The sequence below is a fragment of the Macaca fascicularis genome, chromosome 1, assembly GCF_037993035.2.
Source record: "Macaca fascicularis isolate 582-1 chromosome 1, T2T-MFA8v1.1".
Classification (NCBI taxonomy): domain Eukaryota; kingdom Metazoa; phylum Chordata; class Mammalia; order Primates; family Cercopithecidae; genus Macaca; species Macaca fascicularis.
In genome coordinates, this window is record NC_088375.1 from 230,954,584 (window position 1) to 230,978,123 (window position 23,540).

Sequence of the window (23,540 nt, forward strand, 5' to 3'; positions counted from 1 at the left end):
TGATTTAAATGTTCTCACTTGCAAAAAACTAATAATGATTTTAAAAGGAAATACGACTCTCATTTATTTGCAAAGCACAGTACCAGCTGCTGGATGCGCCCTGTGCCCGAGCACCTGGGAGCCCGCCCTGGACTGGGCAGCCACGTGCAGGCGGAGAGGGGAGGGGCCAGGTGTCCTCAGCCACTGACGTGGTTTCTACCTCGCGCCCTTTTCTGAAGACACACATCCTAGAGCCCAGAGAACTCAAGGGCTGGAGGGTTTCAGGCAAGGCTGGATTTCATTTCTATGTTAAAATCCTTAAGAACAGAAAAGTGGGCCGGGAGCGGTGGCTCACGCCTGTAATCCCAGCACTTTGGGAGGCCAAGGTGGGCGGAATATTTGAGGTCAGGAGTTCAAGACCAGCCTGACCAACGTGGTGAAACCCCATCTCTACTAAAAATACAAAAATTAGCCAGGCGTGGTGGCGCGTGCCTGAAATCCCAGCCACTCATGAGGCTGAGGCAGGAGAATCGCTTGAACCCAGGAGGCGGAGGTTGCAGTGAGCTGAGATCACGCCACTGCACTCCAGCCTGGGAGACAAAGCGAGACTCCGTCTCAAATAAAAAATAAAAATAAAAAACAGAACAGTGGTCCTCAGCTTTATAAACACCTCCCTTAGCTGATGTGAAGGCCAGGATGTCAAGCAGCGGCCGAGGAGGACGCATCACAGCAGCTCAGGCCTGCTAAGGCAGTGTCTGCTGGAGGCGTGGCCGCTGTGTGTCCACCCAGACCTGATAGGGCGTGGTCACTGGAGGAGGCGTGGCCGCTGCGGGTCCACCCAGACCTGATAGGGCGTGGCCATTGGAAGAGGCGTGGCCGCTGTGTGTCCACCCAGACCTGATAGGGCGTGGCCATTGGAGGAGGCGTGGCCGCTGCGGGTCCACCCAAGCGCGCTAGGGGCGTGGCCACCAGAGGAGGCGTAGCCGCTGCGAATCCACTTTTGCCCCGGAGAGTAATCGGACAGCGGAGGGGTCAGTTCCCGCCTTGCACGTGACAGGGGGTGAGAACCTGACCCCCAGCCTGACGCCGGACCCTGGCCTCCTGGGCCCACGGACGGCCTCCACTGAGGCCCGATCCCGCCCGCGACGTGGGGGACAGCAGAGGCCACCCCAACCCAAAGCGGCACCTCGCAGGGCAGCCCAGCCTGCGACAAGCGCGCAAACTTCCTCAGCGGGACCCTAGCAAGGGCAGGCCTAGGGGTCCCTCGCGCTGCTCAACGCCGCTAACCGGCGCTCAGAAACCAGCGCTCTGCGGCACTGGAGAAAGCACTTCCCGCCCTCCTACAGGCTCTTGGCCAGGGACTGCCAGGGGAGGCGCCCCTCACGGACGCCCCGCCCGCCCCTCTCAAACATGGCGGCCACAGGCGCACCAGGGAAGAGCCCCTCACAAACATGGCCGTCCGCCGCTCTCAAACATGGCGGCCACAGAGGCTTCAAGGGAAGCAACCCTCACGAACATAGTTGCCTGCCCCTCTCAAACATAGCGGCCATAGGCCCACCAAGAGAAGCGCCCCTTACAAACATGGCCGTCCGCCCCTCTCAAACATGATGGCCAAAGAAGCTTCAACGCAAGTGCCCCTAAAGAACATTGTGGCCCACCCCTCTCAAAACATGGCGGCCACAGGTGCACCAAGGGAAGCGCCGTTCACGAACATGGTCGTCCGCCCCTTTCAAATATGGCAAACACAGAAGCTACAAAAAAAGCACCCCCCGCAAACATAACCTCCCAGGCCTGCCATGGGCGTGGGAAACATAGCGGCTACAGGGTTGCCAAGGGACGCGCCCTCACGAACATGGCCTGCCACAGGACGACTTACTGCTCCAGTGTCCCAGCACTGGCCCGTAGCCCGCGAGCTGCGCCCGTCACTTACGTAAAAGCCAACACTGTGGGGTCACATGACGAGGGCGCTGCGCTGTGATTGGCTCTGCTGACGTCGGACGCCGCCGCGGCGCGCTCTGCAGACTCCGGGTCGCCGCTCCGCCGGGACGCGTTGGTCCGGGGCGCGCGGTTCTTGGCTGCGGCGCTCACACTCATGAGGAGCCGGAAGGTGAGGGCTGGTGCTCGGCAACAGCTGCGCTGGACAGGGCGGGGACTCCGGGCCACCTGCTGTCTGGAGAGCCGGGGCGGGGTCACGGGGTGCCTGTGACCTAGAAACGGCCTCCGCTTGGGCCTCGCCCCCGGGAGAAGCGGGGGGCTCCAGGCCACGCTCCCGGGAGAAGGGGCGCTCCCAGACCACGCCCCTGGGAGAAGGGAGGGGCTCCAGGGCAGGGTCCCGGGAGAAGGAGGGCTCCCAGGTCACGCCCCTGGGAAAGGGGGAATCCGGGCCACGCCCCCGCGAGAAGGGGCGCTCCCAGGCCACACCCCCAGGAGAAGGGGAGCTCCCAGGCCACGCACCGGGGAGAATGGGGACCCCGGGCCACGCCTGAGGGAGAAATGGAGCTCAGAGGTCACGTCCCCGGGAAAAGGGGCCTCCCAGGTTATCGCCCCCCGCAGAAGGGGGGCTCCAGGCCATGCCCCCAGGAGAAGGGGAGCTCCCAGGCCACGCTGCCGGGAGAAGGGGGCTCCGGTCCACGCCCTCGGGAGAAGTGGAGCTCACAGGTCACGTCCCGGGGAGAAGGGGGCCTCCCAGGCCACGCCCCCTTGAAGGGAGATTTCAGGCCACTTTCCCAGGAAGGTGGGGTGCCCTCTCCAGAACTGGTTTCAACTCCTGGTAGTGCTGGATGCTGCGGAGCTGAGTTTGTGCCCCTCAACTGCTGCCACTCCAGTGGAGGTCACACAGCGTGTGACCTCAGGTTGGCCCCATGTACTTAATGTGCTAAAAGTGGGGTGATGTGGGATCCACCCAGAGGGTGGTGAGGATTGAAGGGGGGTGCCAGTGTCTGGCAAGGGGCAAGTGCTTACCGCGTGGGTGTAACAGTTAAAGGTGAAAGACCCTTTTCACAGTGCACTTGGCGCGGGTCCAGGTCCACCTGGGAGGTTCTGAGCTGCTTGGAGGCTTTCTCCTGGTTTGTTCAAATGGAGTGACCACTTGTGAATTCCAACTCCTTTTACTATTTTTAATCTTTGAACCAAAACTAGGCAGCATACATTTGGATCTTTTTTAAAACCCAGTCTGGTAGTTTCTGCCTTTTGATTGAATTGTTTAGCCGTGCACATTTAATATTATTGATATACTGTAGTTAGGTTTACATATGCTATTTTACTTTTTCTTTACTTTATTCAAGTCTGTCTTTTTCTTCCCCTATTCCTTCTTTAAGTGGATTAAAGTGAATATTTTCTAATGCAGCATTTTAATTTAATGATTTTTTTACTACATTTCTTGAGTTTTTTCCAGTGCTTGCTCTGTGTTTTACCGTATACATCTTAATCTTCATACTCTCCATATACATCTTAAGCTTCAGATTTGTACTAGGTTAATTCCAAGTGATAAGGAAAAGTTACCGTTATAGGTTATTTTTGTGGTATTTTGTTATATGTATTACATCTGATAATGTTACAAACTCAACAATACAGTGTGATCATTATTACTTTCTGTCTGTGGTCATTTCCTCAACCAGTAGGGCTTTGCCTTCACCCACTTTCTTTGTTTTGTTATTGGCAAATATAGTACACATCTGTATATATTACATACATGTTATTGTATACAATTGCTTTTTAAAATTATGAGAAGGAGGTAGAAAAATAGGCATTCAAACTATCTTTATAAGAACATAATTACCTTTACTGGTGCTGTTTGTGTGGGCGTGTGTGGGTTTGAATTACTGTCTGGGGTCACTTGCTTTCAGCCTGACGAACTTCTTTTAGTATTTCTTGTAAAGTGAGTTTTTATTTTGTTTTTTTGTTTTGAGACCAGAGTCTCGCTCTGTTGCCCAGGCTGGAGTGCAGAGATGTGATCTCAGCCAACTGCAGCCTCCACCTCCCAGGTTCAAGTGATTCTCACCTCAGCCTCTGGAACTGCTGGGATTACAGGAGCCCGCCCCTACACCTGGCTAATTTTTGTATTTTTACTGGAGATGGGGTTTCACCATGTTGACCAGGCTGGTCTAAAACTCCTGACCTCAGGTGATCCACCACCTCAGCCTCCCAAAGTGCTGGGATTACAGGCATAAGCCACCATGCCCAGCCCATTTTTGAAGTATAGCTTTGCTGGATATAGGATTCTTGGTTAACAGGTTTGTTTGAGTACTTTGAATATGTTTGAATATTCTCCATTGTTTCAGTCAGCGGTTCATTTATTGAGGTTCCCTTCTAAGTGGCTTTCTTCTTGTGACTTTCAAGATTTTGTTCTCTTGTGGCTTTCAAGATTTTACCTTTGATCTTTGTATTTTTACAGTGATGTGTCTGTGGATCTCTTTGCATGTATCCTATTTGGAGTTCAGTTCATTAAGATTCCTGGATATGGGGTCAGGTGCGGTGGCTCACACCTGTAATCCCAGCACTTTGGGAGGCCGAGGCAGGCAGATCACAAGGTCAGGAGATCAAGACCATCCTGGCTAACGTGGTGAAACCCCGTCTCTACTAAAAATACAAAAAAGTATCCAGGCGTGGTGGTATACACCTGTAGTCCCAGCTACTCAGGAGGCTGAGGCAGGAGAATGGCGTGAACCCAGGAGGCGGAACTTGAAGTGAGCCAAGATTACACCACTGCACTCCAGCCTGGGTGACAGAGCGAGACTCCATCTCAAAACAAAACAAAACAAAACAAACAAAAAAAAGATTCCTGGATATGTAGGTTAATGTTTTTCTATAAATTTGAGAAGTTCTCAGCTGTTATTTCTTCAAATACTTTTTCTGCTCCTTTGTCTTTACATTTTTGTGGTTCTTATTATGTGTGTGTTAGTGCACTTAATGGTGTCCAGCATTTCTCTGCGCCTTGCTTTATTTTTCTTCATTCTTTTTTTTCTGTGTTCTTCAGCGTGCATAATCTATCGATCTACCTTCAAGTTTGCTTATCCTGCCAGTTCATATCTACTATTGAGCCCTTCTAGTGAATTTTGTTATTTCAGGTTTTATACTTTTCTACTCCAGAATTTCCATTTGGTTTTTAAGTAATTTCTCTTTATTGATAGTCTCTTTGATGCAACATTATCTTATCTTTCTTCTTTATTCATGATCTTGATCTTGTTTATCATGGCTAACTTGTCCTTTATATATGTATAAATCTAACATCTGGTCACTCTCACAGACAGCTTCTGTGGCCTGCTTTTATTCCAGTGTGTGAGTCTACTTTTCTGTTTCTTTGAGTGCTTCATAATTTTTTGTTGGAATTATGTCTTCATAATTTTTTTGACATTTTAGATAATATATTTTAGCAATTCTGGGTACTGTCCGCAACCCTGGGGCTTGTCATTGTTGATATGCTTCTTTGTTTAGCAACTGAGTAGATTGTTTTGATATATATTTCCCCTGCCACCCAGGCTGGAGTGCAGTGGTGTAATCTTGGCTCACTTCAAGTTCCGCCTCCCGGGTTCACGCCATTCTCCTGCCTCTGATATTGCTGGTGGGGGGTGGCACCCAGCTTTGGGTATGCCCACAGCCACCCTGGATGACGGTGGTTTTAGCGGGGTCCTTTTCCTCTTTCCCTGACCACATCCGGCTGTTAAACTTCACTAATGCCAGCTTATTGTGCTGTTCTCAGCAACAGCCTAGGCATAAGTTGCTCTGCAAACTAATCCAATCAAATTGTGGCTTCTTTGAAGGGATATTTTCTAAGGTCAGTGTTTGATTAGTTTGTTCTAGGCCCAAGAGGGCTCCTCCCAGCCATGGTAGTCTCTGGTTCTCTTCTGCAAACTAGTTGGCCTACAACTTGGCCTATTGCTTGATTCTCCACTGCCCCTACTCCTTCATCACAGCCTCCACTGTTCTTGAGCAAGCTCCCTTAGGCTTGAACTTCTCCACATTCCATTGCAGTGAATTTGGTGCCTTTGGGGAGACTTAAGAACTGTCTGTTTAGTTGCCTGCCTCTCACCCCAGGCAGAGCCTCTGAGCCAGGGCCATGCAGCTGAGGACAGTAGTAGGCTTCTCTCTGAATGGGGGTTGGGGGAGCCAGCAGCAGCCTGAGATCCCCCAAGTTTGCCTCCCCCGGCCTGGAACCACCTTACATCTGGGACAAGGTTGATGGGGCCCCAGTCTTCTTGGGTCACTGGGCGGAGCCTCCGGCAGAGGCTCAAACCCTGCTTGTAGAACGGAGCCAAGGTGAAGCCTCCATTCTATAAATAGGGTCTGAGCAGAAAGGAATTCCCCTCTTCTCAATCCTACTCACTCAGGACCTAGTCTCAGCCACAGGTGGGATGAGAGCAGAAAGGGAAGCACTGCTGTCCTGCCTCTCCTGGGAAGAAACCCCGCCGCCTGGGAGCTGGGGAGGCGGCCCTGTGTTCTTGACTGCAGCAGGATGGCGCTTAAATGCCACAGACTCTCCATGTCCTTACCGAATGTATGTAGGTGTTCCGGAGCGAGTGTTTCTTCATTTGCTGGGTTCCCATAGGACCATTTCCAAAGGCTCTCTAAGTGGCTGTTGGGGGACTGCTCATCACCTTCTCTGAGTAGGAGGCCAGTGAAGCTCCTCAGGCCATCATGCTGAAGTCAGTCCCGGCCAGCCCTTTTGGGGAAACCGTGTTTCATGTCGTAGTCAGTCTCGGCCAGCCCTTTTGGGGAAACCGTGTTTGTGCTTCTGACATACCAGTTATTAAACAATCTACTAGAATCAGGAGAATCTCAGTGATGAGAAAGTCTTTCCTTTTTTGGACTGCGGGAGCAATCCAAGCTGCCCAACTGCAGAGCAGGAATCTGCAAGCGAGACTGTGACCAATTTCTGACATTTTGGAGTTGACACCTTGGAGGTGGTTAATCCATGATGAAACTGAAGCTAAGCTGCTCTCGTATTTTGGCTCCTGTCAATCCAGAGGGGACAGCAAATGGCCTGCTCAGGTGTTTGTAACAGCCCATGCTTCCAGGCCCACCAGATCATCTGGCTTTTCTCTGCGGAAGGGGCCGAAAGGTCCACCTGATGAACCTGTTGCACGCAGAAAGTTCAGAACCACTGCTGCCAAGATGCTGACAGAAACTTGAGAAGCACCTGCTGTGGGAAAAGACCTGCAGGCCTAGAACACGGAGCGGTGACAGCTTCTTCATTTCAGTCCTCACCTCAGGCAGCTTTTGGGGGTCGTATCTAGGGTGAGCTGTTGTGATGGAACAGAGATTTGGAGGCCAGGCATCACTTGTGTAACCTCATAAGCTCCTCACCCAAGTCGTCCTCATCTGAAATGGGCGTGCCACCCCTTTAAAGCTGCTCAGGCACCGAGGCGGGCTCCCCACACAGCATACTCCGCGCAGAGCAGCAAAGTGCCCGGAGGAGGACTCACAGCGAGGAGGAGAGGAGGGTCAGTGGCTTTCTAGGACAGAAATGTCCTTTCCCTGCAGTGACGTTTTAGGGAGACGGGCGTGTTTAGGACCCAGTGGGAGGATTTTGATGAGAGATGTTTATGGCAACTCTTAGCAAGTTCTGTAACCTCTGTTGCCTCAGTCCCCTTGGTGTAACTGTAACCATGACATCTGCGGGGCTCTCAGCAAAGCCCTGCCCTTGTAAGAGGACGGAGGCCCAGCCCCTCCATGTGCTGTGGTAGCAGGCACTTCACCCAGCCTGTGGGTACCTGGTGTGTCCTGTGTACAGCTGGCAGGTGTCCTGGCCTCTGGTGAGCTGCTGCCTGCTCTTCTCCCTCCTGTTTCAGACGCACACTCTGACTGCCACAGTATCACGAGGCCTTGGAGCTGCCACCCCATAGGGCTTCTGGAGCTCTCTTGGGCTATGGAGTGCATGGCAGAGACAGATTATTTCTATTTTTTTTTCCTTTATTTCTCTCATCTGCTGTTGGGCAGGGCGCTCTTCATCCGTCCCCTTCTGGGTTCCAGTTCTAGGACCTGTTGGCAGCAGCTCCTGGGCCTTTCCTGGCCACGTCAACCTGCATTGCTCCTGTTTATTGCTTCTACTACTCACACTCCTTCCTTTCGAGTTTTCTAAGTGCAGTGTGATATTCTGGACTGGATTCTGGAACAGAAGAACAGTTCATGGAGAAACTGATAAAATACAAATAAAATCTGTAGTTTAGTGAAGAGTACTGTACTGTCGCTTAGTTTTTAATGTTGACAATGTCCTGTAGTTGTTTAACATTAGTGGAAGCTGAGTGAAGGCTACATGGCAACTCTCTGTACTATTTTACTATTATTATTATTTATTTATTTTTTTTTTTTTTTTTTTTTTTTTTTTGAGACGGAGTCTCGCGCTGTCACCCAGGCTGGAGTGCAGTGGCCGGATCTCAGCTCACTGCAAGCTCCGCCTCCCGGGTTCACACCATTCTCCTGCCTCCACCTCCCGAGTAGCTGGGACTACAGGCGTCCGCCACCTCGGCCGGCTAGTTTTTTGTATTTTTTAGTAGAGATGAGGTTTCACCATGTTAACCAGGATGGTCTCGATCTCCTGACCTCGTGATCCGCCCGTCTCGGCCTCCCAAAGTGCTGGGATTACAGGCTTGAGCCACCGCGCCCGGCCACTATTATTATTTTTTCACAGACATGGTCTTACTCTGTCACCTGAGTGGAGTGCAGTGGTGCAGTCATAGCTCACTGCAGCCTCAAACTCCTGGGATCCTCTCACCTCAGCCTCTCACGTAGCTGGAACTAGAGGTGCACACCACCACACCTGGCTAATTTTTTTTTTAATTTTTTTAAAGATGGGATCTCGCTGTGTTGCCCAGGCTGGTCTTGAACTCCTGGGCTCAAGCAGTCCTCCTACCTCAGCCTCCGAAGTAGCTGGGATTACAGGTATGAGCTATCACACCACTTTCTTTGTACTATTTTTTGCAACTTTTCTGAAAACCGAAAATTATTCCTCAATAGTTATTTTGAATGTTATGTCTTTAATTAATTTCTTTTTTGTTATTAGAAGAGTTTGCTTTGCATTCAGGATAAAAGAGAGGTGGACCAGTTTGTTAATGTTAAGATTTGTGAAACAGTAGCTAGCTGCTTTCAACTGATAGAATAGAACTCTAATTTGAGGGAGAGAAACTTTGGTTTCCTCATGTTACCTTTTTCTAAGAACTTTGACAATGTATAAAAGTTGGAGATCCTTCTAAGGAAGGCATGTGCTGCTTATTCTAAATGCTTCGAAGTTGACTTAATTCCCACTAATGGACAAATGGTGGTTACTGGAAACATACAAGGTAAGGGGGACAGATTGTCCCAAGCCTCCGAGATCGTGGAAAGAGTAGATCCTGTATCCTAATCCCAGGCACAGTTTGGTTTGGATTTACACATTCGGGCCACAGCTGTCTCCACAAAGATGATAAAATCCTGGAGTGGGAGGGGCTGTCTTCGGGTGTTCTTTAGGTGGGAAGTTCTCGTCTGCACGGTCACGCCGCCTTCCTGAGATCGCTCTCTGAGTGGCTCTCAATCTGTCAGCTCACAGGTGCAGTGCGGTCTTCGGCGCGCTTGAAAGCACGAAGTTGTTCGGCAGCCGGGTTGGCCTCTGCCCAGGAAGCCACTGGTTCCACGTCTGCCAAGACAGCATGTCTGGTGAGCCCTGTTACCATGGAGAACGCCAAGATCCTGACTCGAGGGTCCATTTTTATACAAAATTGCCACTCCAAGATGTGTTGCTTTATAAAAATATCGAATGTTACTTGTCTGCCAGAGGGGGACTATTTCAGAAGAAAAGGTGGCAGCACTGTAATTGCCTTCAGAGAAAGACACACTTGGCAGGCCGGGGCTGACTTTCCTAGCACCTCCCCACCCATATGTATGTCTAGACCAGGCTCTGATCCTAGCACCTGCACACCCGTGTGTGTGTCTAGACCCGGGCTTTGATGCTAGCACCTCCCCACCCGTGCGTGTGTGTGTCTAGACCCAGGCTCTGATGCTAGCACCTGCCCACCCGTGTGTGTGTCTAGACCCGGGCTGTGATCCTAGCACCTACCCACCCATGTGTGTGTCTAGACCAGGCTCTGATCCTAGCACTGCACACCCGTGTGTGTGTCTAGACCCGGGCTCTGATCCTAGCACCTGCCCACCCGTGTGTGTGTGTCTAGACCCAGGCTCTGATGCTAGCACCTGCCCACCCGTGTGTGTGTCTAGACCCGGGCTCTGATGCTAGCACCTGCCCACCCATGTGTGTGTCTAGACCAGGCTCTGATCCTAGCACCTGCACACTCGTGTGTGTGTCTAGACCCGGGCTCTGATCCTAGCACCTGCGCGCCCGTGTGTGTGTGTCTAGACCCGGGCTCTGATCCTAGCACCTCCCCACCCGTGTGTGTGTATCTAGACCCAGGCTCTGATGCTAGCACCTGCCCACCTATGTGTGTGTCTAGACCCGGGCTGTGATCCTAGCACCTGCCCACCCATGTGTGTGTCTAGACCCAGGCTCTGATGCTAGCACCTGCCCACCCGTGTGTGTGTCTAGACCCGGGCTCTGATCCTAGCACCTGCCCACCCGTGTGTGTGTCTAGACCCGGGCTCTGATCCTAGCACCTGCCCACCCAGGTATGTGTGTCTAGACCCAGGCTCTGATGCTAGCACCTGCCCACCCGTGTGTGTGTCTAGACCAGGCTCTGATCCTAGCACCTGCCCACCCGTGTGTGTGTCTAGACCAGGCTCTGATCCTAGCACTGCCCACCCGTGTGTGTGTCTAGACCCAGCTCTGAGGCCACTTGTGCTCATTGCTCTGTCCTTAGGTGGGCTGTCGAGTCATGCTGGCCCATTGCCGTGCAGCCTCACCCCCAGAGGCTTGAAGAGAAAGGCAGAGTGGGTGGGGAAAGGAATCTCATGCCGTCTGCCGTCCACCCCAGCCCAGCCGTCACTTCCGAGGAGTGAGTTCCTGAACTTCCCGGTGAAGTAGAGCCGCTTCCCGGAGCCCAAGCTGAGGGGCTGGGACTTGGCCATATGCCAGCATGTAGCACAGAGCTTTGCTCATAATGAGGTGCTTGGTAAAATTTTGTCAAAGTCAATTTAACAAATATTTCTTGAGCACCTACTGTGTGCCAAGCCCTAATCGGTGAATAAAGCAAAGACCCCTTCCTTCCCAGAGCTTATGCCCTAGCAGAAGTGAATGAAAGCTGGGCTCTTGTATTGTAATTGTGTAACATATAAATGTGTGCTTCAGAATTCGCCTCAGGAGCTGTAACACCACTAGGGAAACTGAAAGTGTAGGAGTGATGTGGGGTGTGTCTAAATTCAGTCTCCCTTGTATTTTGTCCCTTGGTAGCAGAACAGTGAAATGGCGATCTGTGAAAGTTGTGGTCACAGCATCTTCATCATTTCAGATGTGAGAAGAAATACTAGCCTCTGGATTGAATCCTGTTTTATTTGCTAGATGTGTCTGGTTCCCCTTACTTTTTTTTTTTTTCCTTGACAGACTTCCTCATCCCACAAAGCCACAGACAGGCGAACGTCCAAGAAGTTCAAATGTGACAAAGGTCATCTTGTGAAGTCAGAATTACAGAAGCTTGTCCCTAAGAATGACAGTGCTTCTTTGCCAAAAGTGACACCTGAGGCCCCTTGTAAAAATGAGTTTGCTGAAAGCAGTGCCTTGCTTCCAGGCAGCGAGGCTGGCGTTTCCGTGCAGCGGGGGGCTGCAAGTCTTCCCCTCGGTGGCTGCAGAGTTGTGAGTGACTCCCGCTTAGCAAAGGCTAAAGACGGCCTGTCCGTGCCGAAGCACAGTGCTGGGTCAGGAGCAGAAGAATCCAATAGCAGCTCCACTGTGCAGAAGCAGAACGAGCCAGGGCTAGAGACAGAGGACGTGCAGAAGCCGCCACTTCAGATGGACAACAGTATCTTTCTGGATGACGACAGCAATCAGCCAATGCCCGTGAGCCGGTTCTTTGGAAACGTTGAGCTCATGCAGGTAAGGGCGGCGCCTTCCTCCTCCCGTGGGTACTCAGGCAGCCAGCCGCACTTTCAAGTCACACACTCCCCACTCAGTGCAGGTACATAATGCCTCGACACAACATTAAACATAAATTAATCATTTTAACCCACGAGGAGAAAATGAAAACATTGGCTAATTGGGGGCCCTCCCTCCATCTCCCGAGCTGAGAATCACTGCCATTGGGAAAGGCGGCGGTGGGAGGGGGCCTCCCGCAGCCACAGGTGTGTTTCCATGAAATCAGGTTTGTGGTTTTTTTGAACATCCACCCCACACTTGCTGTTGCTTTCTTTTGTTTTGAACCCAGCATCTTTCCTTCTTTTTACCCGATCAGCCCAGTAGGGAGGAAGCTCTCATCTAGAGGTGAATGCTGGGACTCAGGCGTTTTCACGCGTCTGAAAGGGAAGAGCGCTTTGCGAGCCCCAGAGCTGCTGGATGGGGCACGCTGCAGATGCGGGTGCAGATGTGTGTTGCTCATGACTGAAGCCATGTTTTCTTCTCTAAGGACCTCCCACCTGCGTCTTCATCGTGTCCTTCAATGAGCAGACGAGAGTTCAGAAAAATGCATTTCAGAGCCAAAGATGATGATGATGATGATGATGATGATGATGCAGAAATGTAGAGAACATACAAAATGATGTCCTTGCCCTATTTCATACCATTAACAATTTGACAGTTTAGCACATTACAAGATTTATATAAAATGTATCTCCAAGAGAATGTCTTAATCAGACTTCAGAACTGACCCATCAAAGTCAATAGTGCAAAGCACTGAATACCTGTGGAGGATACACTCATGGGAACTGAAACTCAGACAGTCTTTGAGGTTGCAAAGCTGCTGTACTGTACCAATGTCCTTTCTTTTTTTTTTTTTTTTTTTTTTTTTCCTGAAGACAGAGTTGCTTTCTTGTCGCCCAGGCTGGAATGCAATGGCGCCATCTCGGCTCACTGCAACCTCCACCTCCCGGGTTCAAGTGATTCTCTTGCCTCAGCCTCCTGAGTAGCTGAGATTACAGGCGTGCGCCACCATGCCCAGCTAGTTTTTGTATTATTAGTAGACACAGGGGTTTCACCATGTTGGCCAGGCTGGTCTCAAACTGCTGACCTCAGGTGATCCGCCTGCCTCAGCCTCCCAAAGTGCTGGGATGACAGGTGTGAGCCACCATGCCCGGCCAGTGTCCTTGTACACGTACATACATGGTGATGGCTTGAGTCAGCTGCAGGGCAGTGGGCTCAGTGAGAGGGATTTTTGTAAAGACAGCTCTTCACTTCAGCTCAGTAGCTTTGGTCATAGGCAAGTTTGTTTTCCATTATCATAATTTGATCATACTTGTGATGAATTCAATGCTAGTTCTTAAAGAACTCTTATTTCTGTATGCAGAGCTAACGTTTACTTTGGAAATTTTGCAAAATACACGTAAGAAAGAAATAAAATATATTTTGAAAATATTTTGAAAGCAGTCGTATGTTCTAAAACTGGATTCCTGGGAGCTGAGGGGAGGAAGTGCATCCTGCCTCAGTCTCCTGCTCCCAAATGTTCGTAAGGCTGGGTCCATCTCTTTTTTTTTTTGAGACTGAGTCTCTGTTGCCCAGGCTGGAGTGCAGTGGCGCGATCTCGGCTCACTGTAAACTCTGCCTCCCGGGTTCAAGCGATTCTCCGGCCTCAGCCTCTCAAGTAGCTGGGATTACAGGCATGCACCACCATGCCTGGCTAATGTTTCATATTTTTAGTAGAGACGGGGTTTCACCATGTTGGCCAGGCTGGTCTCGAACTCCTGACCTCAGGTGATCCGCCCGCCTTGGCCTCCCACAGTGTTGGGATGACAGGCGTGAGCCACTGCGCCTGGCACGGGTCCATCTTTTAGACCCATTCACCACTGAGGCCCTTGAGACAGGGCCTCTTCCCTTCTCTTGAGTGTACTTCCACGCCCACTTGTCTGCCGCAGAAGTGCCAGGCTTTCCTAGTGTGTGTGGTGGAGAAGGCCGGGCTCTCCAGGCCATGGAGAGGTGCGTGTGCAGCTGCCTGACAAGAGCCGCCCTCCCCAGCCCCAGCGGCATCAGGGAGCAGCTCGCAGCGTGTGTTCGCCCAGGGCAGTGGAGAGAAGCCGTCGGGAGCGCTGTCTCCATGGCCTCTTCCTGCAACCACCTGCACATAGAAGCCGAGTGGACCAACCAGGAGCAAGCTGGGGTCCCTGGGTGATGAAGGACGGGGAGAAGTTGCCTAGGATGCGGGAAGACCGTGTGGGCCTTTTCATGAGGGAGCAAGTCAGTCTTGCTGGTTTGAGCTTTTATACGTTTCTAGTTTAATTACAAGAGCAGCTAGAATTAACGCTGTGAAAATATCCTGCAAAGCACAGGAAGGATTTTCCATAATAGATGAATTGGAAGCAAAATATAGTTGAAGCGCCCTATGAGAAGTGTTTCGGCTCTTTACTGTTCAAACACTGCCCTCCCTGAAGGTGTCATTCTCCACTTCTAATGTGATCCTTTTCTCATGAGCTGTGACCTTCACCTGCTTTGAATAACTTTGTGATTTATTGATCAACAAACTATAATTTGGAAATGTGTCTTGTAAAGTCATTTTATGATAACCAGGGAAATTAATTTACAACTTTTGCCAGGCACAGTGGCTCACACCTGTAATCCCAACACTTTGGGAGGCCAAGGCAGGCAGATCACTTCAGGTCAGGAGTTGGAGAACAGCCTGGCCAACATGGTGAAACTCTGTCTCTACTAAAAATAAAAAAAATTAGCTGGGCATGGTGGTGGGCGCCTGTAATCCTAGCTACCTGGGAGGCTAAGGCAGACACTTGAAGATCACTTGAACCCAGACACTTCAAGGCAGACTACATGAAGATCACTTGAACCCAGACACTTCAAGGCAGACTACTTGAAGATCACTTGAACCCAGGAGGCGGAGGCAGATCACTTGAAGGCAGGCACTTGAAGATCACTTGAACCCAGGAGGCTAAGGCAGACACTTGAAGATCACTTGAACCCAGGAGGCGGAGGTTGCAGTGAGCTGAGATCGTGCCATTGCACTCCAGCCTGGGCAACAGAGCAAGACTCTGCCTCTAAATAAACAAATAAATAAAGTACAACTCTAGATTGCTGCATGAATAACTATTAATAACAGCACCTATCTTGGTGGTGATGAGAATTTTGCCATCCTCTAAGCAGACTTCAGTGAGGTGCACGGTCCCAAACGATGATACACCTGCAGAGGAGACGCAGCATGCAGAGTGGAAAGTACGTACATTCCTGGGGCTACCCCGTTCACTCACAGTTGTTAACCTGCACTAACAAGCACTCCCAAGTAGAAACTTTCCTAGTCTACATGTGGACTGTAGCCTGCACAGACCTAGGGGGACGGAACAAAGGGGGACAAATGAGGGAATAAAAGACAAGATACAAAAGAGTATAATTGTGCTGATGCACAGCCCCTGGCGCAGGCCGACTGGCTCTGCCTACAGTGCGCTTCCTCGGCAGCAGGAAGGTCGTGTCTTGTGGTCGTGTTCGCTGCAGCTTTGCCGTCTGGTGGGAGCCTGGCGTTGGGCTGGTTGAGGCTGTCTGCAGGACCCTACTGAGCTCTTCCCTTGGAAGCTTCTTACGGATGCCAGGATCTCCCGGCAGGTGACCCTAAGCCCCACAGAACACACAATTCTACACTCTTAGCTCCTAGAATTTTTCTCCCTCTTGTGTGAGAATGGACAGACCACACACTCTTTGTTGCAGAGGTTCAGCCATCTTTTCTAACCTGAGACTCTGGGTGACGTAACTCCTGATAGGTGATAGCTCTTTGTAACAATCACCAGCACCTCGCCCAGCCAAGGGCCCGGAAGCAAGAAAAAAAAACAATGACCAAAACACCATGTCACAGCCAGGAGAGCCTTGCACGCGTCACACACAGCTCAACAAGTCTGAGTTTCCGGTGTCTCACCTCCTGCAGAAATGAAGCCTCAAGTCAGAAAGGGTGACGAGGGGCACAGACGAGGCCCAACAGCAGCAGGGTGGCGCAGAAGGCCTGAGGGACACAAAACCTCCGAGGCCTAGTCTTGGGCAGTGGGGCAGCACTGTGGAGCCATGTGGTAGAGGGATAGCAGCCCCGAGTGTCCAGGGCAAAGTGGCACAGCACGCCCGGACTGCGGAGAAGGAAGGACTTCCCTCAAGAATGCGTCTTGCTCCAGGTGCAGGGGCTCACGCCTGTAATCCCAGCACTTCAGGAGGCCGGGGGGGGTGGACCGCTTGAGCCCAGGAGTTCGAGACCAACCGGGACAACGTAGTGAGACCTTCTCTACAAACATAAACATAAATTAGCTAGGCATGGTGACACACGCCTGGAGTCTCAGTTACTCCGGAGGCTGAGGCAGGAGAATCACTTAAACCCAGAAATTCAAGGCTGCAGTGAGCTGAGATCACACCACTGCACTCCAGCCTGGATGACAGAGCAAGACCCTGTCTCAAAAAACAGACAGCGAAAGAATGTGTCTCTGAAAAAGGCCCACGTCTATGGCTGGAAAACGGAGCAGCTCGTCTCCTGAGGCTGGAGCGATGGAGCTGGAAGGGCCTCACAGCTGTCCAGTCCAGGCTCCTTGCTGCACAGGTGGGATCTGCTGGCTCCAGAGAGTTCTTCAGACCCTGCAAGAGGGATCTGAGAAGAGGAACCAGGTCCCCCACTTCCCAGGCCTTGACTCTCCCACTGTTTGTCCTTCCCTGATCAGAGCAGATAAACACCACCGTACCATAGATGGGACTTCTAGAAATTTCCCACACAGGACTGGGTCATTCTAAGGTATTGCTTTAGCTCTGTGAAGAAAATGTAATAATGAAGTCAATTTGTAAAAGATCACAGACTCCTTATTTTTATTTTTTATTTTTTATTTTTTTTTTTTTTTGAGACGGAGTCTCACTCTGTAGCCCAGGCTGGAGTGCAGTGGCCGGATCTCAGCTCACTGCAAGCTCCGCCTCCCGGGTTCACGCCATTCTCCAGCCTCAGCCTCCCAAGTAGCTGGGACTACAGGCGCCCGCCACCTCGCCCGGCTAGTTTTTTGTATTTCTTAGTAGAGACGGGGTTTCACCGTGTTAGCCAGGATGGTCTCGATCTCCTGACCTCGTGATCCACCCGTCTCGGCCTCCCAAAGTGCTGGGATTACAGGCTTGAGCCACCGCGCCCGGCCAGACTCCTTATTTTTAATCCTTATTTTCAGCATCCTCAATGAGTGCAAACTTTTTAGACATGTCTATTTTTGAAAAATCTTTATTGCTTTTCCTGATTGTACAACAAATGTAAAAGTTCAAATATTACAAAATGACTTAATTTTAAAAGTACATTTTAACATGTTATAAATGCCCATTTCAAAAAATTCAAGTACCATAAAATACATGATGTAGAAAATGAGCCCTCTGTAATCCAGCCCTACCCCCGTATCCCCCAGGATTACTGCTGTTCAGATCCGCGTGTTTCCTTCCAGATCGTCTCTGGCACCTGCCACCCACATGGCTGACATGAGCTCCATATGATCTGAGATGATAGTAACGCTGATCAACGAGCAGGGTTCAGCTGCCAGTGCACTGAACAGCTTCCAGTTTCTACATAGAAACACTTTCCTCATAAAAGCTTGAAACTGCGACATAGTTTTGCACTATGTAAATGTATCAGGTTGAATCATGAAATTAATGAATGCTGACCATTTTTGGCCTAGAAAACGGCAATTTCATGTGGTTCAACATAATAGCTATGGCCCTACTCATAGGCATTGGGGGGTTTCCTACTTTTTGCCATTATAAACAATTCAGCAGGCCAGGTGCAGTGGCTCATGCCTGTAATCCCAGCACTTTGGGAGGCCAAGGTGGGCAGATCACCTGAGGTCAGGAGTTCAAGAACAGCCCGGCCAACATGGTGAAACCCCGTTTCTACTGAAAGCACAAAAATTAGCTGGCCATGGTGGTGGGTGCCTGTAATGCCAGCTACTTGGGAGGCTGAGGCAGGAGAATCGCTTGAACCCGAGAGGCGGAGGTTGCAGTGAGCCAAGATTGCACCACTGCACTCCAGCCTGGGCTACAGAGTGAGACCCTATCGCAAAAAAAAAAAAAAAATCAGCAGTGAATGTCCTTGTATGTTCTTTATGGAGTACAAACATCTTGCTCCCAAAGCATGACACCCCTCTTTTGGCCATATAGAAGAGTCAAGAAGGATGAAGCTGCCCATTTGCCATGGAAATGGAGACCCAGCAGAGAGCTGATGCATAAACAACTCGTCCCTCAAGCAAGAGTGGCCAACTTCAGCCATCACACCATTTCAGTATGGTGACCACGTTACGTGAGCAAACCCAACACAGGTAAAACCAGAGAACAGAAGAATTCCTCAGCTCAGAGACAAATCTTATCCCTACTGACCAGTATGACCAGGAACTCACAGAAATGCAGCGAGTATCCCAAAGCTGTCCTCTGGAAGTTGGGCTGTCAGAAGGTATAAAAAATGATTTCCAGGCTGGGTGCGGTGGCTCACACCTGTCATCCCAGCACTTTGGGAGGCCGAGGCAGGCGGATGACCTGAGGTCAGGAGTTCGAGACCAGCTTGGCCAACATAGTGAAACTGTCTCTACTAAAAAAGACCAAAAAATTAGCCAGGCATGGTGGTGGGCACCTGTAGTCCCAGCTACTCGGGAGGCTGAGGCAGGAGAATGGCATGAACCCAGGAGGCAGAGCCTGCAGTGAGCCGAGATCGCGCCACTGCACTCCAGCCTGGGCAACAGAGTGAGACTCTGTCTCAAAAAAAAAAAAAAAAAAAAAAAAAAATGAAACTCTGTCTACAAAACAAAACAAAAACAACAATTCAGAAATGTACTGAAATCAGATTTGCAGGAAACATGTTTTTAGGTTTTTTCCAGGACTACTGGAGTGACCAAAAAAAAAAAAAAGGCACCTGTTAAAATGACGCCCACGTCAGGCCTGGAACCAAGACCAGAACGTGGTGTGTACGTGTCACTAGCGTTTCCGCACAGGCCGCTTCCGCTTCAACCTTGGCTGGGGTTTGTAGATTCTGTTCGGGTCACAGTTGAGCTTGTGGATGGTTTTCTTATGGCAGACAATGTGCACTAGTTTTAGGTTCTCTGAGGTAAACAGCAGGCCATAAAAATACTCCCAGTCCACTTCTCTTCCGTCTTGTTCCTTAATTGCTTCCACCAGTGTAGGAATGATGGTGCGTTTCTTTTCTATTCTGCAAAGTAAGGTTAGAAACATCATTTTCTGTGGTCACGGTGCCACAGGCAACAGGTCACAGCAGCGCACTGCAGTCACAACTCTTCCCAAATTCCCCTAAGTGCCGTCACAGACACGCGGCCGAGCCAGCTGGCCAGGTCTGTCAAGCCGAGCCTGATGCAAGCAGCCTTGCTCATGTTACTTTTTAAAACTTGACTTGTGGCCGGGCACAGTGGCTTACGCCTGTAATCCCAACACTTTGGGAGGCCAAGGCGGGCAGATCACTTGAGGTCAGGAGTTCGAGACCAGCTTAGCCAACATAGTGAAACTCTGTCTCTACTAAAAATGCACAAAATTGGCTGGGCATGGTGGTGGGCACCTGTAATCCCAGCTACTTGGGAGGCTGAGGCAGGAGAATCACTTGAACCCTGGCAGTGGAGGTTGCAGTGAGCCAAGATCACGCCACTGCACTCCAGCGTGGGCAACAAAAGCAAAACATCATCTCAAAAAAAAAAAAAGACTTGTGTCACTGTTCAGAATACTGAAAAGTATGTGGAAAATAAAGGGGGTCAACCACCTTCCCATCACTTACAGTCACCCACCATCAACAACTGGCTTAACTGACTCCATGTTTCATCCACATGTAGATTTACCCCCCAAAAACATTACATGATAGGACATGAAAATTTTACAAACAGAGCCTTACAAAGGAAGCTGAAGTCACTTTTGATCCCACTTGTAATCTCATGTCCCTCCTTCCCCTCACAGGTCATCACTATTAAGGGTTTGCTAATGATCTTTCCAATCCTAATCTTATACCGTTATACACATATATGTGTGTCTGTTTAAAAAACTACATGAGGGCCGGGCGCAGTGGCTCAAGCCTGTAATCCCAGCACTTTGGGAGGCTGAGACGGGCGGATCACGAGGTCAGGAGATCGAGACCATCCTGGCTAACACAGTGAAACCCCGTCTCTACTAAAAAATACAAAAAACTAGCCAGGCGAGGTGGCAGGTGCCTGTAGTCCCAGCTACTCAGGAGGCTGAGGCAGGAGAATGGTGTAAACCTGGGAGGCGGAGCTTGCAGTGAGCTGAGATCCGGCCACTGCACTCCAGCCCGGGCGACAGAGCCAGACTCCGTCTCAAAAAAAAAAAAAAAAAAAAAAACTACATGAGGCCAGGCACAGTGGCTCACACCTGTAATCCCAGCACTTTGGGAGGCTGAGGCAGGCGGATCACCTGAGGTCAGGAGTTCAAGACCAGCCTGGCCAAGATGGCAAAACGTCATCTCTACTAAAAATACAAAAATTAGCTGGGCATGCTAATGTGTGCCTGTAATCCCAGCTGCCCAGGAGGCTGAAGCAGGAGAACTGCTTGAACCCTGGAGGCAGACGTTGCAGAGAGCAGTGATTGTGCCACCACACTCCAGCCTGGGCAACAGAGTGAGATTCTGTCTGAAAAAAAGAAAACAAAAAACTACATGAGGCTAGGCGCAGTGGCTCACGTCCATAATTCTAACACTTTGAGAGGCTGAGGTGGGCGATCGCTTGAGGCCAGAAGTTTGAGACCTGCCTAGCCAACATAGTGAAACCCTGCTTCTACAAAAAATACAAAAAAAATTAGCCAGGCATAGTACTGCACGCCTGTAATCCCAGCTACTACTCAGGAGGCTGAGGCATGAAAATCGCTTGAACCCGGGAGGCGGAGGTTGCAGTGAGCCAAGACCATGCCACTGCATTCTAGCCCAATTAGAGCGAGACTGTCCCAAGCACATACACACACCATGATATTGCTGTTTCACTTATAAACCATTTGGAAGACTGTGCAGTAACAAGCATAGGAACTTGCAAACTGACGAGGTGGGATTAGAGACCGCATAGCCAGGAGGGTTTATGGTGGGTGGTGAGCTAAACTGGTGCAGACCCTTCTCCCTGCAACCCACAGAAATGCTGAGCTGCAGTTGCCTTTTTTTTTTTTTTTTTTTTTTTGAAACAGAGTCTTACTCTGTCACCCAGGCTGGAGTACAGTGGCACGATCTCGGCTCACTGCAATGTCCGACTCCTGGGTTCAAGACATTCTCCTGCCTCAACCTCCTGAGTAGCTAGGATTATAGGCATGCACCACCACACCCAGCTAATTTTTGTATTTGTATTTTGTATTTTTAGTACAGACAGGGTTTCACCATGTTGGCCAGGCTGGCCTTGAACTCCTGACCTCGGCCTCCCACAGTGCTGAGATTACAGGCGTGAGCTACCACACCCGGCCAAAAGTCACCTTGTTAAAATACTTAGTTGAGATCAAAAGAAAGGGGCTCCCCAGCTGCCAGAAACCAAAGAGAAATTAGTGCACACAGGCAAGATATGGTTCAGGGGCTCACCAGGGTTCCAGTCCCTGATACAGGCCCAGGGGACCCTAGAAAGACAGGGAGGTGGGACCAAGACCCCTGCCATAGCCATTAAGGGGGATAGAAAAGCTTGAGCAGAGCCCGGTGCTTGGGTAAGAGGAAGGGAAACCCACTGAACCCATTATCTAATGCTGTAGAAGCAGCCACCACAAAACGCAGTGGCTTCCGGGGGTTGGCCTGGGGGGTCTTCTGCTGGTGTTGCCTGGTACACTTGGGGGCTGTGTCTGATGGAGGGTGGCCTACGGCTGGGCCCTTCTCCCCTGTCCTCTTCCATCCTGAAGGGGTCAGGACAGGCTCCCTCACATGGTGACGGCAGTGTTCAGAGGGGACAAGTCCCCCAGGCAAGCAGGCCTCTGTTAGCTCCGTGTTGCCTTCGCTGGTGTCACGTGGACAAGCCCGAATTCAGCGTGGGGAGAGAACGCAGGGGAGCACACAGGGTATGGACACCGGGAGTGCGTTCCTGTCCCCGCCTTCACGGTCATCTGCAGAACGCAGGGTGTACGGTCCAAAGTACATGACCAACAAGGCAGGGAACCACAAGCAAGAAATGGCAAGAAGTTGCTTCCAAGCCACGGGGAAACCCTGGGCATCTGCAGGAATCAAATCCGAACCCACGAACAGCCACACTGAAGAGGCGCCGTGACACCCCGGAGCACAGAGGAGGCCTATGGGATACACTCCCCACTGAAGCCAGCTCCGGCCCAAGCACACAGCAGCAGAAGCTCCACCAGAGCCACGATGAAGGCGCGTGACACACTGGAGCACCACGCAGGCCTACGGGATACACTTCCCACTGAAGCGAGCTCCGGGCCCAAACACACAGCAGCAGAAGGCTCCACCGGCAGGAGAGGCCGACCCAGCAGTGGCACAGGGCTGCCCACATGACAGACCCTTTAGGAGCCCAGCACAGTCCACAAGGACCCTCGCTCCTGACACCAACTACAGCGGGGAGGTGTCCCTGAGACCACCTCAGACTCCATAACTCCCTGAAAGGACTCGCAGATCCCCCAGTGAGCCGGTGGACTCAAGGTTATCGTTTCTTATAGCTGCAGATGAAAATCAGCCAAGGTTATGAGGCACAGAGGGTGCGGTCCAGGAAGGTTCCAATCCCAGAGCTTCCAGCTGTCCCCTCCCTGTGGGGTCATGGCCAGCCCTCACTTCCCCAAGCACTAACTTCCACAGCCCTCTGTGACAACACTGCCAACCGGGAAGCTCACCGGGCCTGGACGCCAGCCTTCACGGGGGCTCACACAGACATGGCTGATGGCCCACGGGGCCAACCTCCGCCTCAAACCCTCCAGAGGTCAAGCTGCCCCAAAGCCCCCACCCTAAATCACCCCATTAAACTATCCAGTGACCCAAGGTCCCCAGATGAACAAAGACACTCCTACCAGGCAGGACATTTCAAGGCATTGGAGTTTACCTCCCAGGGCTCAAGAACAAATGCCAGACCTCCCTTTGGGCAAGGCTGAATGCTTTAGTGTGTGACCATAAAACAAATATGCTTAAAATGGATGATTACTGAGTAAAGTGATTAAAAAGAAATGGAAATAATGAAAACAGACTGGCATAAAAAAGTCTTGTTTTATAAAGAACCCAAAAGCACTTCTTTTGGACTCTTTAGGAACCCAGCAAAGGAAGTATGTACTCAGCGGACAGAATGGACACATGACAGCCGAAGAGAGAATTCCTGAACAGTACAGGAGTGTCTTAGTGCGCTCCAGCTGCCAGAGGAAAATACCACAGACGGAGTATTTACTCTCTCACAGTCCTGGAGGCTGGAAGAGCAGGTGCCCGCAGGCCGGGTGCTGGTGAGGGCTCTCCTCCTGACTGGTAGATGGCCGCCTCCTCACTGTGTCCTTACGCGGTAGGGAGAGAGGGAGAGTGAGCTCCCTTCCCATTTTATAAGGACACCACTCCTACTGGATTAGGGCCCCACCCTCAGGACCTTCATTATCTCCCAAAGACCTTATCACCTGATGCAGT

At 50.9% G+C, this 23,540-nt stretch overlaps 2 protein-coding genes and 1 long non-coding RNA gene across 13 annotated transcripts in view; 1 reads left to right on the top strand and 2 right to left on the bottom strand.

The window, feature by feature from the left end:
- LOC141409015 (uncharacterized) overlaps nucleotides 1-2,071 on the bottom strand; it is a 156,481-nt gene extending 154,410 nt beyond the window's left edge. The window contains exon 1 of the long non-coding RNA XR_012427073.1: nucleotides 1,910-2,071. This is a non-coding gene — a long non-coding RNA (uncharacterized lncRNA). The remainder of the gene's footprint in view (nucleotides 1-1,909) is intronic.
- On the top strand, nucleotides 1,997-13,397 carry C1H1orf174 (chromosome 1 C1orf174 homolog). Of its 2 annotated transcripts, none has more exons than XM_015443524.4 (4): nucleotides 1,997-2,086; nucleotides 9,493-9,606; nucleotides 11,441-11,929; nucleotides 12,285-13,397. In XM_015443524.4, the coding sequence occupies exons 1-4, from the start codon at nucleotides 2,072-2,074 to the stop codon at nucleotides 12,309-12,311; spliced, it is 645 nt and encodes a 214-aa protein (XP_015299010.3). In that variant the 5' UTR covers nucleotides 1,997-2,071; the 3' UTR covers nucleotides 12,312-13,397. The 2 variants fall into 2 exon arrangements, with proteins under 2 accessions (XP_015299010.3, XP_005545017.3); XM_005544960.5 differs by having other exon boundaries at nucleotides 12,456-13,397.
- A 3,796-nt stretch (nucleotides 13,398-17,193) lies between these two features.
- Nucleotides 17,194-23,540, bottom strand: part of DFFB (DNA fragmentation factor subunit beta) — a 30,047-nt gene continuing 23,700 nt past the window's right edge. For all 10 annotated transcript variants that reach the window (XR_012427065.1, XR_006694685.3, XR_012427064.1 and 7 more), the window contains one exon: nucleotides 17,194-19,169. Coding sequence is in view for 6 of the 10 variants with exons in the window: in XM_045381825.3 (XP_045237760.2) it covers nucleotides 18,938-19,169 (232 nt within the window). In the remaining 4 variants the exon portion in view is untranslated. The remainder of the gene's footprint in view (nucleotides 19,170-23,540) is intronic.

Excerpts from the sequence above, each read along its gene's own strand:
- C1H1orf174 (XM_005544960.5), top strand. Across the intron at positions 9,607-11,440 it reads CTGCCAAGACAGCATGTCTG|ACTTCCTCATCCCACAAAGC; the intron begins GTGAGCCCTGTT and ends TTTCCTTGACAG. Across the intron at positions 11,930-12,455 it reads GAAACGTTGAGCTCATGCAG|GACCTCCCACCTGCGTCTTC; the intron begins GTAAGGGCGGCG and ends TTCTTCTCTAAG.